At 39.7% G+C, this 20,352-nt stretch overlaps 1 protein-coding gene across 1 annotated transcript in view; it reads right to left on the reverse strand.

Annotated features, from left to right (window-relative positions):
* astn1 (astrotactin 1) overlaps positions 1–20,352 on the reverse strand; it is a 466,944-nt gene that overhangs the window by 295,993 nt on the left and 150,599 nt on the right. Inside the window, exons 6-8 of the mRNA XM_013911994.1 lie at positions 7,951–8,058; positions 6,163–6,312; positions 2,024–2,191 (exon numbers count right to left, since the gene is read on the reverse strand). Of these exons, the coding sequence (XP_013767448.1) occupies positions 2,024–2,191; positions 6,163–6,312; positions 7,951–8,058 (426 nt within the window). The remainder of the gene's footprint in view (positions 1–2,023; positions 2,192–6,162; positions 6,313–7,950; positions 8,059–20,352) is intronic.

Below are 20,352 nucleotides of genomic sequence, written 5' to 3' on the forward strand. Positions count from 1 at the left end.
GGGCGGCACCGCCAGCTCAGCAACTTGTGTAGACACAAGCAAGCAGGCAAAACAGGAGGATATAAAGATCTTCACCAATTTTCTAAAATAAGTAGAATAAAAAAAAACCCAAAACAAAACACTGCGGATGAAGAATAATAATAAAAAAACCAAAAACAAATCAGACTACATCAGAAGTATTTCCAGGGGGCACTATGGCGGACGAGGACGGAGCACGCTGGTTTAGAATTGTGACTCATGATGTTGCTAAAGTTGGCTATTTATTAGTAGTTTTTTCTTTGTTTACAACAACTTTATGAGTCATAAACTGGTAATAAGAAGAATGTCCTCACCATGTCCATTACATCATTTCTGTGTCATCAGGATGTTGTTCTTTTTTTTAATACTGTTTATGTGTTGTCAAAATAGTGAAGCTGTTTCATATAATAAGGTTAGTGTTAAACAAGGTTGTTATTATTAGTATTTTTTAAAATGCGCTTTAGTTTATCTGAAGTAGACGTACATATCATGAACACTAACTTGTTACACAGTGTACACAGAGGATTTATTAGCCTTCCCCTCAGCAATAATCATTAGCACTTTGTGCAAGAAGAGAAATTTAAGAAATACATTAGATGTGGGTTGTTTATCTATTTTAGGTTAAATAAGTAAATAAGATTATTATTATATGAGACTTAAGTTAAAATGAACAATAACGGGCGACTAATGAACAAGGTCTGCATATAAATGTGATTTTAGAGGGTAACCATCTAAAACCTTTCTCTGCTGAAGGCAGCTATGGTGAGGTGGGCATTAGCTAAGACAGAGTGAAAGTTACAGATGCGACTTTTGCCTTTCTCTGTTTCTGGAGGCTCATTTTGCTTTTAGTTGTGAAATAAAACAAATTGATGGCCGGTTACAAATTTCACTCTGTTCAGAGGGAACACCAAATATACCAACGATTAAGGCTGCGTCCACACTAGCCTGGATGGATTTACGTCTGAAAACGCTCCGCGTCCACACTACTCGTTTTCACAGAGTTGTGCGTCCACATTGAAACGGCTGAAAACGCTTACGTTCCAGTACTGCGCATGTGTGAAGCACAAGAAGATTCGGCTTGCTCATTTACGTCTGCCGCTTACTTACTTTCCAGCAAAATGTTGAGGAAAAGCACCGAGTTTTTTAAATGGACTAACAATGAGGTGGAGTTGATGCTGCGAGTAACACAAAAGCACAAAGTCGCAAAAGCCAGTGAGAATAAAAGAATTTGAAGAAAAGCCATCTGGAGCATCTACAGACTGATATTAATCTTTAATAGGGCTGCCCTCCACTATCTTGGTTTAACTGGTTACATGACTGCATCACATGAGTAAAATGTGTCATAATTTTGAAAAAGTCTCAGTTTTCACTGTCGGTGCTTCCGCGTCTTTAAATGTATTCATTTTCGACAGCGTTGTGCAAACGCTGCGTTTTCCTTGAGTGTGGATGGGAGGCCACAACGGAGAGAAACCAAGTGTACAAAGCCTAATGGATACAGCTACGACAAGCAGCTTCACATTGTGGCAAATTACTCCGTAACTAAACTAAATCAGACTTCAAAAGCCTCCAGTAAAGCCGTGCATTTCAAATACAGTTTTTTTCTTACAAAAAGCCTAAATTTACTGTAAGTCAAAGAAAAAAAACAAAAAGAAGACTAGACTTAAACAAAATGTTGTTGTAGGCATATTCTGAAAGATGATAACTAATGTAAAAATAACAATAATCTATATTTTGTTGTTTTTTAGAATGTAATTGTAAAATACAATGATTTTCATATCATTTCAACCTTCTAATTAATCTGAGCTTTTATAGTAAAGCCTGACATATCTCAAGAGCAGCAGCATTTTATGTAACAGGTCATAATTATAACTGTATTAATATCAGCTCTCTTCAGGACTTCACCCGTCCAATGGAAGTCATGAAGAGAGCTGATCAATAAGTTCACTGCTAGTTAATATTTCCACTCAAAGCTGTGAGAAGAGCTGGCAGTTCGGCCTCGGCTCACCTGTCTCAGGGTCACACTGATGCTCGCAGGGATCCAGGAGGCGTCGTCCACACAGCTCGTTCACCCACGGCCCGCTGGCATTCTGCTGATAGTACAACAAAATCTGGGCCGGGTTGAGCCAGTCTGAAGCATCCAACTGGCTCCCCTGGAGCAAAATGAACCTTGACCCTGGGTAGGACAGAGGAAATGGTAGACACGGAAGAGAAGGGAACAGGAAAGAAATGTGAAATGGATAAGATGGTTGAAGAGGAGGACAAAGGTAATTGACGGGTAACGAAAAGATGGCAGGAATGGAGACGGGGGAGGGCAAAAAGCAGGGATGAATGAGAAGGAACGAAAAACAGAACAGGACACGTAAAAAAGCCTGACTTTGAACAAAATCTTCAAAGCAAATTATCATATTTATCATGTTTTTTTTACCACTTATTTCTTTATATTTTCTATCATTTCTAAAACCATTTAACAACAACAGCAAAAAGACAAGGTTACAGCACATATTGGACCTTACAAGTGAAATATCTTCAGCTAAATATAATGACAGCAAGCACCACCTTTTAGTGAGGCAGTTTCTACGAGAGAAAAACAAATGAGGAAACCTTCAAATTTAATTTTTTGAAAAGAAAATGTGATTAAAAAATACCAGATTTAAAATGAAGTGGATCTGGAAAGAACATGAAAGCTTTATAAGACATTACTTGTTATTTTTAGTATAAGAGCCATAGTGCAAACATGAAAGCTGCAAAATTGAAAAGCAAAACTTGTGAACACTCCGAAAGATTTAAACAGAGGAATATCCATAATCACACAAATAACATGTGTAAGGCATGATCAGCTGGATTTCCAAATGTACCTTGACGAGGTTGATGGTCTTGGCTGATTGAACCACATAACTATAACTGGGTGGGCAGTGAAAAACATTTGATTCTTGCTGTTTTTGTTGTTTTTTTCTATTATTACTGTGGAGAAAATAGAAGCAGTGAGGGCAGAACTGGCATCTTGACCAAAACAACACATTCTGAAATCTTTAATTGTAAGAAAGATCTTTGCTACTTCAAATCGCATAAAGGTGACTGTTGCTGTGATTTCATGCCATAAAAAATTAATAGTTATTCATGACTCTATATTTGCTTACAAACTGTATAGAGTAAATGCTGATACAACACAGCATTTACAGTGCATTATATTATGTCAGTGAAAGCCAAATTGAAACAAAAAAGTCTACATTTTCTCCCAGAAAACAGTTTTTTGAACCAAGGTCTCAGGGTTTTTGTAAATCGATTGTTATAGCTGTCAAATTCATAACATTTAACATAATTCCGTGCTGTGCATCTCATCTCTTTCACTCACATTGTTCAGTGTTTGGCCCTTCTTTTATTTTAACAAAGTATGGCTGTCTGTGAAACAAATGTTCCCCGACCCTGAGAAGTCCTCCGCAGTGCTCCTCTTTCTTATTAGTGGTTGTTATGACACAAACAAAGCATCAGCTCAACGCTTTCTCTGTAATAATAAATGCATAATAATGATTATTGGCACGACTATGGGCCGACACGTAATTCTGAAAAGGTTAAAGATGAGAGAGTGCAGCTGTAAATGAGTTACAGTCGCGTTGTTTGTTTTCTATGTAAATTTCAAAGTTTGTGCATCTGATCAGTGGAGGTAAAACTGTTGAGCACTGGGCTAACATTCTGTTGCCATAATGCAGGATAATGAGGCGAGGACTGCTGTTGTTACTGCTGCTGTTTAATTTCAAACCTTTCTACTTATGCTTTAATTACCTCGTGGTTGAAAGCTGCAGCACACAACTTCCCTCTTAAAAGGTATAATCAATTAGTTCCATTGAATACACTTAAAGACTGAGGTCTCCGGGGGTTTACAGCTCAAATGCTGTAAACTAAAGGGAGCTCGTATGCAAAATGTTTTCTACTGAGTTTGTGACTGCCTGGGAAAACAAAAGCACTCTTCCATGTTCCAGGACACCTGACACAGGAGGTGTCTCTGGAACACTTGGTTCTGAGAGTTATCCGCTGTGTGATCTCCGTAAATTAGCAACAACGCTCACTGACCAAAGCACTGTCCATTTGCAAACACGGGATGCACTGGGCATTTGCTAACCCAAGCATATTTAATGACTTGTTGGCAGGCTCTGTGTGCCCTAGATAGCGCCGTCCTCTTTGATGATTCCCTTAGAACTAGAGCACACACTGCAAATGGCTGGACTCATCCTGTTAGCTTAATTGTGGAGAGTCATAAAACTGCCTGGAAAAACTTTGAAGACACCAGCAGTGTTTCTGTTTTTATGACACTTTTTATGTTCTATTTGAGTTTTCTGGCAACTATGTATGCACTTTTGAAAGATGAAATGGATTTCTGTGTATAACATAAATGCTTTATATATGGTCTAATATACAATGAAGAATTCATTTATCAAAATAAGAAACTGTAGCCATCTTAATTGAGACATTCATCACATCGTGATGTTTGACTCTCACAGGGAGCCACGTAGGCCTGAACGGACTCCGAGACCAGAATTATTAACGTGAGCACCAGACTTAAGAGCAGAATGAATCGCCTGTGTGCAGCTCTTTGGTCACGTTTTAAATAGAGCAGTTATGTTGCGTTACTTTGTGCAAGTACATCACAAGTACAAAGAAAGATGGTGCTGGATTGCCATCCTCCAAAACCTTGGAACTTCTATATAAAAAAAAAAATATTATAGAGCTCTTAAATACCAGGCGCATTAGCTCTGGTGCACTATGGTAGCATGTTTAAAGGCTAGCACACTTAACATTACATTAAAATTTCACTCATTTGTGCCTATGTGCACTTTCATTGCTAGAATGGCAGTAGACTCTTGGTCTACTACTTGGTACTTTGTGCTTAACTTTTTGGATGTTTGCCTTCAAATTTCCCGAGGTTGACTCAAATGCCCAGGATCTGATGGATAAACATCTATAATGGCAGCATAATGGCAGCAGAGGCATGACCGGTAACATGAATCCCCAGCCACTACTCGGATGGGACTCTAGGCCACAGCATCGCTCCTTGAGATAGCTTCAGATGTAATTGGGAAACCTCTCACAGGAGGCACAGATGGTAAAAGTAAATCTATTTCCAGCAAATACAATCTGAGATGATAAACGTCAGCCACCTTTCTATTCCCGACTCTCCGAGTTAGTGATAGGAAGAAAAAGTTGGCCCTGTTCTTTGTTATGTATCTTGAAAAGCAGTAGATATTGTTATCCCGCGTAACTACACAAACATCTTCAGATGATTACTTTCCCAGACGTGAAAGGCAAGGAGAAAGGTGTGACTCTATATTTTGGTACTTTTCTTTCAATATTTGAAGTCAGACACATGTGCAGCTGTTGGCATTAATAGCTTCTTTCCACAGCGGTGGAATCCAGATTTTCATCTGATTCACCGTGACATCAAATCAAGTCTGATGAGACTGTGGAGACATTTATGGAAACATCCTAAATCGATCCCAGTTTTGTAATTCAACAGGCGAATTCGCCATCTTTCATCTCTCCTTTCAAAGTTCCCTCCCTCGATGCCTCCCTGGAATTTTAATATCACTGGCAGGCCAGCGTGTACCACCGGAAAGCAGCAGCGTTTCAAATCAAATCAGACCTCTAGATGATAGATGAGCAAGCCTAGTCACAGTCTATAATATATCTGGACTGCCAGCTCACTTCAGTGACAGCTGAAAAATGCCAACGAGCCAGCAGGAGCCAACACTTGGCTCCCGTGGTGCTATTTTTTTTTTGCAGGTACTACATTGAAATTCATTAGCGAGGTGGTTCAACATATCAGAAAGTACCAGGGGAAGCGCGATGGAGGTTTGGCTGTGGGTGGTCATTGCGACCTAGCAACGATGCGCTCCGATGCTTTGAGGGCACATCTGTTGTGCGCTGCGACATGGGAAACCCAGGCAGAGGGTGGTCGACCTGGCATTTACCTTTGTCTTCGAGAGAGCAAAGCAAATCAGCAGCTCGACCACAAAGCACAGGCACTCGGTTAGCGAGATATAGTGAGCCGAACTCCCCGGAGAGTAACGAGGAAATGCAAGCTCAGCGCTCCCTGGGGATGTGCTTGGAAAAAGGCTGCATCCACAGTCCGTGGCTGGTGTAAGGCCTTACCATCAGCAATGAGGTGCTCCGGAACATGTAAGATTACCCGGACTGAGAGGCTGCAGGACAGGTGAGAGGAGTAAACCAGGCCAATCACGCAGCTGATGACACTGATCAGAGTCAGGGTGGTCTTATTGATGGGGCTCCGAGGGGAACCTGCTGCTAGAAAGAAATGAGAGAGGGGGGGAGGAAGAAAAAGAAAGAGTAGAGAACTGTGAAGCAGATACCACACTTTTCCCCAAGAACCCCTCCATCAGTACATGCACACTATCACACAAACATGTACACACAATGGCTACACAGGGAGTCATTTTGCAGTTATTTTACAAACAAGCAAACAAAGACAAAAAACCCCAACAACATGGGCCTAAACCCATAACAAGGTCGTTAGGATCCAAACCCTCAAGCCTCTGGGAAGTTGACACAAGGCACGGCTCAGTGGCACAGAAATACAGTTTACCTACAAAGGGTTTTAACATCCACGCTGGAATGTGTGGAGGGAAAAAAGAGAGAGGTGGTTCTTCAAACCTTCCCTCTTTCCTCCACTTTCTCCCGAAAGTGAGAACTCTCCCCTTATCTCGTTTGCTCCCCAGTGCAATGCAGAAAGTGTCAAAACTGACCCCACACCCACGCATACGTGCACATACACACAGAAAAATATCACAGTGACCTTGAATGTAGTCACGCAGGCTTTGTTTAAAGTGCCTCGTTTTTCACTAGCTGAATAACTCTAGATCCCATTGTCACTTTTAAATTACTCTGGCAGAACTTTTTCATTCAAAAAATGCCCAAGGCAATCCTTTAAACAAAAGCCAAAGTAGAAAGCTGACCTATCGCAAAATGTTTAAAGCTAGTTTATTTAATCAAGTAACTTACCCAGAAACTGGATGCAGGGCAGAATTTCACCCCTTTGACTTCCCTTTCAGTTATTTTTCAGATTTTACAAAACCTCTCTTCAGCGCACATTTCTGCCTTCTATATGAAAGAGGGGAATGTCTCATTCTTCACATCCTTCTCTCAAAATTTTCTATACATGAAAAACAACTTTTGTCGTGCCACATGAGTCATCCTCTGCATCTAAACAACATAGTTCTATTCTTAAAGCTCAGTCTAATTAAAGGTGTTGGCTACACTTCTGGAGGCTTTGCTGTGTTTGTGACACCTGTGCACATGACGGGGGAATAATTGGCTTGGAGGCATCGTAACAGCTTGTAACGCCTTCCGACAGCAGCTATTATTTTGAGGCCAGTGTCACATTTTTTTACTTGAAAAAAGAAATCTTCTCTGTCTCTTTTCCACACCCCATTACTGTACATCAAAGTTGCAAGGACATGGCATGCTGACATATAAAGCATGCTGCACCACTTCACTATGACAGCATTTGCAGAGGATCCTGCTTAGAAATAATATTTGTGTGGAATATTATTTCAAAATAAGATGTTCTTTGGGTTGTAGATGCAACTAATGCCAAAATATTCTGTACTGAGGACCTCTGATCTCATCATCTTGCTTGATTTCCGTCAACAAGATTATATTCGGATGCACTGAGATCAGTTTCACATGCTCACAACCACTCTACACACACCTATGTATATACACAGCATGTGCTTCCCTTGGGAGTCAAACTGATGAGCACATACAACACCAGAGCCATCCGCTATATGCACTGTAAAGGTGACTTGTCATGCGTCGTGGCGATGGTAATACCATCAGACGGCGAGATTAACTGTCTGTAGGTGTATGAGTCCTCCTTACCCCCTGAGCCCCACGCGCTGTTGGCATTACCATTTCTCATACCTCGACTCCGGCGGCGACTGCGGTTTGGGTCGGTGTAAAAGGCCAGCTGAGGCTCGCTGTCTGCCTCCGTCCCAGAGTCCCCGTCTGGGTTCAAGAATGTTGAACCCGCTGTTGGATTCACACAAAAAATAGAAAAAGAGTTCTGGACCAGTGGTGGGGAATTTGTCCTCAAGTTAGCTTCACAGAGATGGCAGGAAAAAGCCAAAACTCACGATCAACCCACTGCTGGACGTCTTCTTCTTCTATCATCTACTGATGTGTCGGCTCATTTGTAATAAAAATCAAGCTGCAACTTTGAGCACTGTGTTTTCCAGTTTCTCTTTAAAATACTGTGTTTAGTTTTTATTTTTTTCCCCAACTGACACATTTTGAATTAGCCACATCCATGAAACAGCACATTAAAAAGAGTGCATGCTGGCTTAACTGGACTCGATCTGAATAAAATACTGATGTCACCTGTGTTAAACAATCAGAAGTGCATGTTTGAGTTTGAGACTACTGACTATTGTTTTAGCCTCTACTTTCATTTTTACTGTTGTGCAGTTGGATATTATTGGTGCTTGTCAGATATTAAGATTTGAAAAGTACACAGACGTATCAGGTGAGTTTCTAAAATTTCTAACATCAGGTAAATCTAACTCCAGATGAACAACAACACACATCACTATTTATTTAACACGAATTAAGCCAAAATGTAGAAGCAGCATATGTGCAAATTTAAGGGTAACTAGCTGCAAATCAAATGAACTAGATGAACTGATCAGTGAGCATGAGCACCTCCATAAATGCAACATGACAGTTTTGGCCAGTTTGCAGGTATCTCAGAGAAGCAACTGTTAACGGCCATAAATCTGGAAAATCTGGTTGTGAGGCCATTTTTAAACAATTTGAAGTCATTCTACTGTGGAAAACATAATGTGGTCATTATGTACCTTATTGGTGTATCCATGATGCACAAGGCTGGTTGTGTTCATGTTTTTTCCAAGGAAATATCAGGAATACATAAAAACATTTCAGCGCTTTGCCTTTTTGTGTGATTCTAAGATAGCACTACAATTAAGACCCTTGGAGATGTTTTAGAGAGAACTATATGAGGAGGAACCAGTCACTTGGAAGCAATAACAGCAAACTAAAATGCTTTTAGTAGAAACCATTGAATTTGTATCACACTGTTATAATGCTAAACTTTGGTTAGCTTGACAAGATCAAATTAAGACCACTGATCAACTAGAAGCAAAAAAATTCTTTCTGCTGTTTTTTTTGCTAAGGACTGCGATTTAGTGGGTCCTCCTAAGCACTACTGTCCATGGGTTTTATGGTGTGTACTTAGTATAATGTAAAATGCCAGGACCGCTCTGCATCAAAAGAGAAAAAAACTGGATGCACAAGCTTATGATTTTCTTTTTCTGACTTTGACTTTACAAAAACACAAAGCACGTTTCCTCCATCAGATACAAAGATGTACTACAAACCCTTTACAGCACCCTGTTTTACTGTCTATATACACTCAATATATACTCATTTAATAAAAGTGAAGATGGCAACACTTGTAAATATCTAAAGGTGAGCTATTGTGCTCACTTCCAGCATCATGATTTTACTCTTGTATTCTTCAGTAGCTGGGAATGATTCACAAATCAATAATCCTTAGTTATTTTATCCTGGGACTTTGGTTGGTCGTTGGCTGAAACAAGCTGTTTTACTTCTTCTCCCTGTACGGGCATAATCGCTTCAGGCTAACTTTATACTCGCTGTCCTGGTAAAGAAATGGTTTACCAGTAAATTAGCGGGTCTCCAGTGCTTACAAGGTGAGCTGTGTGACTTGACCGTATGAAGGGTATCACATTTCTAACATCATACGCAGCCAAAAGAAGGAGAAAATGTGTGAAACAAACATCTCACTTAAAGCAGGATGTGAAAATAAATGTGTCTAAAGATAATGTAAAAAAGCCACATAAATAAGATATTACGTGTTGACTCAAGGCTCAAAGCCTGAGGGCTGAACTGTGTGACACTGTTTCCAAGTTCATTCATTTCAAAGTATACATGAAGCAACAATGAGGCAGCAAGTAATATAAAAAACATAAACACTAAAGAAATACATGAAAACACACAACATATACTTTAGCTAGACAATCTCAACATGACTCCTGTTTTTCTGTGCTACATATTTTTCCTACACTGGAGGGAAAAACACAATCCATAAGACTTTGTCTCTACAAAGAGGAAGAGTGCAAAGTAAATGTTAAATAAAAAGAAGAATGTTCAGCTTTATCTGGGAGGATAATCCTTCTCATAACATCCAGTCATTAAAAAACTTACCCCGATTAGACTGTTATTAAAGCTAATGCTCTTAAGTATGAGGGTTGATTATACAGTAGGTGCAACACTTAAAAATAAACAAACTCTTCTCGCACAACAATATACCCACAGTGCATTTCAGCTGAGTGTTTTAGCTGAGGCATTAGCTATATTTAGGGGGCATGTATTGAAGCTTGTCTTACAAGTGTTAGCGGATTGCGAATCAAAAAGTGAGGGGGAAAATCCATCAAAGCAGCAAAGATTTGCTGCCTCAGCGGGACGTGTGAGAATCGAAATAAAATTCATGCTAACGTTGCTCTGTGACAAGAGCTTTAAAAATCCCCAACCAAGAGGCGGTGTTTGATTAAACTGGAGACGATCCCTCAGAAACAATGGGCCAATGAAAACACAGTTGGCAGCGATGTCAATGTGGCAAACGCAGAAGGACTTTTTCATGACAGCGGCTTCATCAGCTTTTCATATTGTTGGGGTTTTTTGAACAATGCGCACAAGATATGAATGTGCAGCGTAAATATTATTGGCAGCCATGACTATCTGACAGCACAGATGTTGGCGTTTCTTACTTCAGCCTTTTTAGATGACACCATTGTTTCTGCAGTGTTTTCCACGACTGATTTAATAATGAGGAATATTCACTGCACACTTTCCCCCCAGATATGTCTGCTGGCTGGAAACAGAGTCCTCTGGAACATTATTCAGTGTGCGCAACTAAAACTCTGTGAAGACAAATTAAATCTCTATGCCCTAAAGTAGGAAGAAGGAGGTGGGAAACACAGGCATGCTTGAATTACAAGTTTCACCAAAAAATATTAATAAAATAGAAATTTAAAATAACAAAACCAGTCTACTGTGTTTTTATCATGCATGTTTTTTTGGTTGCAACATCCTCCCAGACAGTCTTGGCAACAATGTTTGCACTACAGCTGGGGGATGAATTTAACTACATAACAAGAATCCTCCATAATTCATATTAAGAGCATCACTGCTGCTTTATTCGTGTGGATATGTACATGTACTCATTTAAATGAATTATCTTATAGGCTGCTGCAAAGCCTCAACAAAGATGGAACACATCAGCGCTTCAGCACTGTCACCATGGGTGGACTTTAACTGTTACTGGCCAGTTTGAGCAGCATATTTTTAGATGTAAGAGCAAATTTACATTTAAATTAATATTAAAGACAACACAAAGGAAGTTGAAGATTTGAGTAAATGTATGTGCTTAAGCCAAAGTCTAATAGAGGCCTTTTGCTGAGGACTGATGTCACCGTGACTGGATGAGAATAAACGTGGAGATTGACAGCAGCAAAAATTAAACAAAGAAGATCACCTTACTGTTACAGCAGAACAAAGGCTAATCATATTTGACAGTAGTGACTGCTATCGCTAGGTCAATATTGAACCATTCATTTATATATCCAGCAGAATACCAGTCACCTGACTTTGCAGTGCATGCGGGAAACTTTACATTGCTGAGAAGACAAAAAACCTTGCCTACACAATTGCCAGTCTATTAAATAAAATAAAAATGTAATAGCACTTGTGTTTTCTTAATTCTCAGTTTGGTTCCTTTTCATATTTTGCTGTTCTCTTCCCCCTGTCTCTAGTGTTTCATGTTTCCCTCCATGTGTTTGCTTCTTCCATATATTTGTCTCTTTTTTGTACTCGTTTTTGTCTTTTCTCACCTTTATTACTGTCTGCTCTACCTTATTTGTATTCACCTGTTCATGTTAGCTTGCTCTGTTATGTCTGTATTTCTTTCTTTGTGCTCTTTATCCCATGTGTCATTTCGTTGTGCCATGGATAATCCCTCATTTGTTTTTACTTTCTGCTGTGCTTTGCTTTGTTTAGTATGTGTGTGTGTGTGTGTGTGTGTTGACTTTTGATTTGGTGAAATCATATTGTTCAGTAAAGCTTGCTCTTAGTTTTGCATAACTGTCTTGACAGTAAATAATAGCAGCGATAGTACAGTCTTCCTCTTTGTAGAGAGACAGTGCAGTAGCATTTTGACAGCTTATGCAGTAGCAGACAGCAGTGCCATAGTGTAGTGGTTAACACGTTTGCCAGAATACATTTGGAGAATGCAAAAAGCCCAAGCAAAGACCAGGAGGAAATAAAACTCTGTGGAAGGATTCAACCCAGTATCACAGCAACTTGTGTAATAGTGTGTATTAGACAGACACGCATGCTTAAGTAAGTAATGCAGTAAGCTACAGCACCAGCAGAGGGAGATATTTAAACATTGCTAACACATTTACATGAAACTACATATCAGCCACCGAGCTTTATTGTGGCATAGACGGAGCATGGATTGTACTTGGTCACTAGCGACTTGTTGGCTTTTAATTTCTTCACTCCTCCTGCTGCTACTGCGGATCTACGTGCTGTGGCAATGAAAGAAAGACTCTTTGCAACCAGTTACAGTTGCCAGTTGCCTTATGTTGTTTTGTTTTGTTGCTCCCGGTAGAGTACTGAGAAAAAGTGTTTCAGAAAAAGCCATTTCTTTATATTTTGCTAGAAAAATGGGAAATAGGCAGAGTGAGTGACTGAGCACGGTTGTACAACTCTAACAAGCTTGACTATATAATAAGAATCATTAATCCATGACTGATAGTGTTCCATTGTGTGGCTTTCTAGCCGGGTATGCTTTATCCCTAGACTCCAGTTTCAGTGTGTTTGGCATCACTGTCATCCTGATAAATGAAACCATTGCCACAAACTTTCCAGACGGTATTTCATGATGGAGAAATACTTTTCTGTTTTCATAATTCCATCAGTTTGGACAGGCTAAAATGCACGACAGCACCTCCACTGTATTTTACAGATTGATACTTACGGTTGTAAATCTGTATTGACCTGCTCCGTGCACATTGATGACTTGAACCACAAATTTGGATTTATCACTCAATAGGACCAGCTGACACTGATTTCCAGTGTGTAATTTGGTGTTCCCTAGACTTTTTTTCAGTCGCTTAAGAATGGCTTCTTGACAGCCATTGTGACCACTTCCGAAGAAGCTTCAGTGACTTGTAGATGGGTCAACTGAAGGGCCAGATACATCTCTCAGGTCCTGTGTCAGGTCTTTGCTGTATTTTCAGATACTGGTCATCTGCTGTATATTGTTTTTAGGCCTGGCACCTCTTTTTCTGTTTAATTGTCCAGTTTCCTAATTTTGTTGATGGAAAAAAATACTATTTTCTTCCCGTCAAAACTCTGTTACCTTCGGCATTTTTCAAGATTCAGCTGACGAAAGGGGGAAACATTTGTTTTTGTGACACGCCACTAGCAACAAAGACACAATTCAAAATAGTTTCTGTGCTGAATTGTCTGTTATGCATAGACACAAGTGGTTTATCTTGAGTTAGGTGCCTTTTTAATGCCTGAATGATTCATGGATGCACTTATTTTGCAAAGACTAAAGTAAGTCTGAAAATGGAATCGAAATGAACAACAGCAAATATACAATGAAGCCTAGGCAAACATGAGAAGTGGTCCCACATCCCAGACTGTGGGGTAATGAGGGTCACAAGGACCTGATGTGTATTTCAAATTCTGTCAAAAAGTAGATACAGCGCCTTGCCACATTCTGAATGTCTAAAGTTAGGAAATGTGACTTTAATTTGGGAGAGGGATAGTGTAAGTTACAGTCTAAGTCAGACAACAGTCTAAGATGAAGGAATTAACTGAGCTGAAGAACAGTGAGGCAAAAATGTCAGGGAAACCATAACGGATCCTTAAAATTAGCAAGTATTGAGGAACTGTCACATCCAGGCAGAATCAATGACAGAAACTCAGAAAGATCATTTAGGAAAAGGGAACCGTTTGATAGAATAGACTTTAATCCCCGAAGGCATTAAGAAATACATTTATGTAGTGATTTTTTTGCTGTTTCTGGGTTACAGTGATCGTGTCTATTATTGCTGTTTGTAGAATGTTCCATATTCTTTCAGTACGATTTTAGTGAATTTATGTAATGTATTAATTATTTGATTAACTGGGATTTAATGCATAATTTAATTCAGAAATATTAAAATATAAAGAGGGGAAAAAGTGTCCCAAGACACTGCTAAATAGCCTACAGTTTCAAGACTCCCAAAACACTTACTGTCTACATATGTAAACATTAGAACTAGCTAGGTATAATTTTCAGCCCATTCAATAGGGAACAGCTTCTAACTTGGGCACACACAACAGATTTTATATTTATAAGGTTTTTATAAAGTGAGCAAACTCCCGTCACATCAACCTTACTAGACCATAATTTACAGTATTACAAAAAGGTTTGAATTTTCAGGTTTACAAAAACTACAAATGGAGCCTTTGAGTTATTCTCTGAACACCTGAATAGTGCACAGCTGTCAAGGACTGCTTCAGGTTTCAGAGAGAAAAGAACATAAAAGAAGTGCTGGCTAGAATGTAATAGTTCTACACTAGAGATAACTTAAAGTAGTTCAAAGTGCAACAGCATGTCTCTCTGTGAAGACGATCCAAGGCAGTTAGGAGAAAATGTACCTTACAGCGTTTGCTAGGAGTTCATGCTGACTGACCAATGGCATAGAGCTAGAATTGATTAAAAGAAAAGGATCAGAGGGCTGCAGGAAAAACATGTGACATAAAATCATGGCCCAATGAAACTTGCTGAATGTAAAGAATGAGATTTCCATACTGGATTGTTTTGGGCCCAGGTTAACTATGACCAGCACCCTTTTAGCCTATGGTCAGCGGTCAACAGGGTGGAAACTGTTGGCTGGAGACAATGAAAAAAAGGGGGAAAGGCGTGTTAGGAGTAAACGAAAGAGAAGAAAAGGCAGGAGTTGGTGATGAGAGTAAGGACGTGTATATGTAGAGACTACAGCTGATAAAAGGAAAAAGCTAGCTGTGTGCAGAAGACTGGGTGGAACGCAAACAAGATCAGAAGCACTGGAGGTGGATTCAAACCATATATGTATGTGATATACACAGGAAGAGAATTTTAGTACAATACTATTCACATAGGAAGACTATGTGAATAGTATTGTACAGGTGAAGAGCTTCAGACAGGATCATGAGTTTAAAGCTGGAAGTCGAAAAGGGTGATGTTGAGTGTTGTCTGTGCATGTGTCCCACAGTTTGGATGCCAGTTAGAAGAGAAAGAAGAATGGATGAAGAGGTAAAGAGTGACATCAGGGAGAGGAGAGCAGTGATTGGATCAGACTTCAATGGACATGTAGCAGAAGGAAACAGAAGTCATAAGGAGATCTTGGATAGGTAAGATGTTAAGCAGAGAAGGACAGAATCTGAAAGAGACAGAAGACTGCAAGGTGGTGTAGCTAAGCAATATCAGGTGTCCAAGGTAGGAGCAATGATTAAATGGTGGAAGCTGAAGATGGAAGAACATTACATAGAGTTCAGGGAGGAGTTGAGGAAGATCTTGGGTGGTAGGAAAGAGTTAGCAGCTAACTGGGAAAGTATAGCTGAGAAGCTAAGGGAACTGCCAAGAGCCTGTTTGGTTCCTCTAGACAGAGGAAAGAGGACAAAGACACTTGTTGGTGGAACGAGGAAGTACAGGAAAGAATTCAAAGGAAGAGGTTGGCAAAAATAAAGTAGGATAGTCAAGGAGATGAAGACAATAGACAGGTATACATCAAAGAGAGAGGTGGCAGCGGTAAAGGAAAAGACCCTAAGTGAGATGTATGTGAGGCTGGACACAAGAAAGGAGAAAAGAACTTATATCAGTCTGCCAAGAAAATTGACTGCGTGGGAAATAAAGTTAAGGTGGTTAAGGATAAAGATGGAAATATACTAACAAGTGAAAATAGTTCTTTTAGAAGATGGAAGGAGTACTTTGAGTAGCTGATGAATGTGGAAAATGAGACAGACAATGGATGGAGGAAAGTTAGTGAATTAGAATGTGCAGAGGAATAGTAAGGTTGAAGTGAGGGCAGCTACATGACAACGATGGGGGAGTGGAAAGGCGACTCGTCATAATGACCTATCTCTTGAGATGTCTAAAAGAGTGGGCGGTGGATTTTTTTAACCAGATTGTTTAACCTAATGTTGCAGAGTGAGAGGAGGCCTGAGGAACGGAGACGACGTTCACTGATGTTCTAGAATAAAGGTGCTGTGCAGAGCTGTTTTGTAGTCTAGTCAAAATGTTTGTGAAGGTTCTCAGTCATCCAGGTCATCGTAGTCTAAGGAGCTTGGAAAGAAAAGCGTCTGGACTTCTTAGGTTGCTTGAAGACGTTTCACCTCTCATCCGAGAAGCTTCTTCAATTCTAGGGTAAATGGACCGCAGATGGACTCAGCGGACTCTTTCGAGGATGCCAATGTTCACATTTTGGACAGAGAAGACAGATGGTTTGAAAGAGGAGTGAAATAAGCCATTTATGTCCACTGTGAGCGACCATCTTTGAACAGAGGCGGTGGCTTACGACACCAACTGTCTGCCATCTATAATCTAGTTTTGAGTTCCCTTCCCAGACGGCTTAACGCCCACTCACACCCTGGGCCATCTGACCTCCGGAAATCACATGACAGGGTGGGGCCAGGTTTCACAATGAGCTCACCCGAAACCCTGGCTGATTGTGACCCACACCCGCTTTCACACCTTGGCTCTTGTGATTAGGTAGAGGATCATCAGGGGGTCCTTTTGTCCCTCTTTGGGGGGAAACTCCCATGGGGTTTAAATCTGGGACTCTCCACCATTTTACCCTAGAACTGAAGAAGCTTCTCGGATGAGAGGTGAAACGTCTTCAAGCAACCTAAGAAGTCCAGACGCTTTTCTTTCTAAGATCCTTAGACTAATCTAGTCAAAGTCCGGCCTGTAATCCAGGATACACTGACCTTAAACAGGCAATTCATGCTTGAAAACTTTCTAATGTGGCTGAAGTAAAACAATTCTGGAAAGAAGAGTGAGCAAAAATTCCTCTGCCATGATGTGAAAGACTTATTGGCAGTTAGAACTTCTTGGAAAGAAGAATTGCTTGATTACAGTTCTTGGTGCACAACAGTTCTTAGCTTTAGGGGACAAAAATGAAAAAAGGGGGTAAATATTTTTTCACAGCACTGTACATTTGTTAAAAAGATGCGGCTTAAAATGTAACAGTGTGACTCGCAGTGGAGAAAAAAAGCAACTCCTGAAGAAGACTCATCCTTGCACAGCAGGCAACTTTATATCTTAAAACTGAGCTGAAGGTGTAGTGCTTAACACTGCTACAAACACAAGTTAGACTGCTTTAAATGTTCACTGCAGGATGTTCACCCACAACCCAGCATGCACAGCAGAGACAAGTACCTCTTATAAACCAAAATGATATCCAGTGCTAGAATCGGGCAGCTGAGAGAATAATGGCACCAGAATGACAATCTGCCCTGACAGAGGAAGTGGACAAAAACAAGCATATCCAGACGATAATAATATCACTGCAACTGGAACAAGAGTGCTCATCTCAAGAATAGCTGCTATGAAAATAACTATTTGCAACAACAATACAACCTATACAACCTTTTACCAGTGCACATATAATTTGTTTTTCCTAAAGGAAGAAGCAAAATCATGATATTTGAGCAAGATCTGCCCAAATGTAATATCCAAAGAATACTAAATCTTGCTTTCTGCTCTAGGAAGCCTTTTTTTAAAATTACTTATTAAAAAAATTAGGGCAATTATAGATGTGTGTTTTTAGTTACATGAAACCACCCCCCAAAAATACGACTCCAAATTAAAATGCCAAACCTTTCCAAAAGAAAAGCTAACAAGAAGCTAACCAAAAAGTTTACAGCTCCCAACATAGATGACTTATTATTATAAAATAAAAAAAATGAATTCCTAACTATGATGCAGTGTTGCAAAAGCACTGTTCAGTAGAATGACAACTATATAAGGAAAAGAAGGATGTTGCAGGAGAGCAAATGCAGTGGATCCTATAATATATTAATAACAAGGGAGAAAAAAGTGATATTTGAAGGCATTGCAGTACCAAGGCACAGCTGCTAGCCTGTGGCTAACCCTCTGTACTTTTGTTATTGCCACAGTAACTTGGCAGGCAGTGTTAAAATAATAACTGGCAAACACACACACACACTTACATCCCGTACAATTAAAATGGCAAATTCTACGTTCAATTAACACTTACAAATTTACAATGAAGTATAAATTGCATGCATTGAGAGTTTGCCTGTTATACCAAATAAACTGAAGCTACAGAAATAGATTCATTTATTTATGCATTTATGTATTTTGTGTAGCAGATTTAATTTGGTATAGTCTGATCATCCTACCTCTGGTGGAAAATTTGAGATTTTAAGACACTACTAAACATTTCAGCAGCAAAAACAATCAAACCTAAACCCCGCAAAACCTTTATATGAGATCCTAGTCCCCAAAGAGCATAGACTAATGATTTAGCAGCTTCTTCTGCCCTTTTGTTGTAATTTGGTGGTGGCAATTTGATAAGATTCTACAGCACAGTATGTGACAAGATAGTTTTTGTTAACTAGTAACCAAATGCAGCAAACAAAACAACAACAACAACAAAATAAATAAATAAATGCCATTCGATTAGATGTTTGTGTCTGTAGAGCAGATCGTGTCAGGCCAAATAGCTTTCATATCAAAAAGTGTTTGACTAAGTTATACTTTCAATGTCACAATGATACCTCACTATTAATATCTGACATGTTATATGACAGGCTTTTAATGTAAGTCTCAAAATGACAATAATGAATGTCTCTATATAGGGCATTTGCGGGTCTTACTATTTTCCTCTATCTTTCAGTCTCCATGTGTGAAATATTTGGAATCCAGTCTTTAAGTCTGACGTCACTAGCCATGTCTGGGCTCAAACTCAGCTGCAGGTCCCAAAGTCAAATGATCCCTGCAGCATTAGTGAGAGTTAAAAACTGGTCTAAATTCCTTCATCTGTAATAAAATGATCAGTGTGGCTGCTCCACCAGGTGTTACAATTAAGTTTAACATCCAGGCATCCATGAAAACAGAATTTATTATATTTAACGGAGTAAGAAGTTAGCAGGGAGTTAGCTCGCTAGCTTCTATCTAAATATAATACACCATGTACTGACTTAGGGATTTATGAAACAAATTCAAACGTACAGCTCTGCTGTCACTTCCAACATAAATGAAGACAGGAAAGTAAACAGCAGTGACGTTTGTAGGGTTACTGAAGTTTGGCTAGCTGGTATATAATGATGTGCTACGTGATCGCTAGCGTGACAAAGCTATGTTAGCAAAATATGAACAGTAAAGCTGGAGGACGAACGCTAACGAACTGAGTTTTTTCCACTCAATAAAAGTTAACGTGAAGGTTCCTAATGCTTAGGGGCAAATGCAATCGCATGGCAGGATGCTGTAAACGGACCAAACCTCAGTCAGGAGAACAACTGAGATGATCCATCCACAATATACTGCTGCATGGGCTGGGCTGTAGATACATCGTAAGGGCTTAAAAACTGAGCTTTAAAATGATTAGCGGTAATAAAAACCGAGAGAAGCCGGCAGTGATCACTGACTATTTTTAGGGGCTTGTTGAGATTAAATAGAAGAAGATACAAAGCATTAAAACATGTTAAAAACACAACAGCCTTATTAAATGAAGACTACTTTGGGCCTGGAAGCAGGATTCATCACGTCATCGCTTAAAGACCGGATAGCCTACAAGCCTGGGAAAATCATTTTCTTTAGTATAATAACAGGATTTGCCTAGAACTAAATCCACCATTGTACAATCAACAGTTGGTCATCAAGGCTGATAACCCATAGATGTATTCAGATGTAAACAAGAAGCACTCTGTAAGAATCAGGCTCATTAGCTTAGTAGCACTTTTCTAGTGTTTGAATGCAACAGCATCATTGTTATCATTAGCCCTATCAGTGCTTTCACTGTCAAATCAAATGGCCTAAACAGCTAGACTAAGTCAAGCAATGCCATCCAATGAAAAGATACTGTCAAAATACTCATGTCATGTTATTATCCCCACGTTTGCCCTGTTACAGTGGGGCAAAAAAGTATTTAGTCAGCCACCGATTGTGCAAGTTCCCCCACTTAAAATGATGACAGAGGTCAGTAATTTGCACCAGAGGTA

Source organism: Pundamilia nyererei, unplaced genomic scaffold (assembly GCF_000239375.1).
Source record: "Pundamilia nyererei isolate P.nyererei 1_Seehausen unplaced genomic scaffold, PunNye1.0 scaffold00077, whole genome shotgun sequence".
NCBI lineage: Eukaryota > Metazoa > Chordata > Actinopteri > Cichliformes > Cichlidae > Pundamilia > Pundamilia nyererei.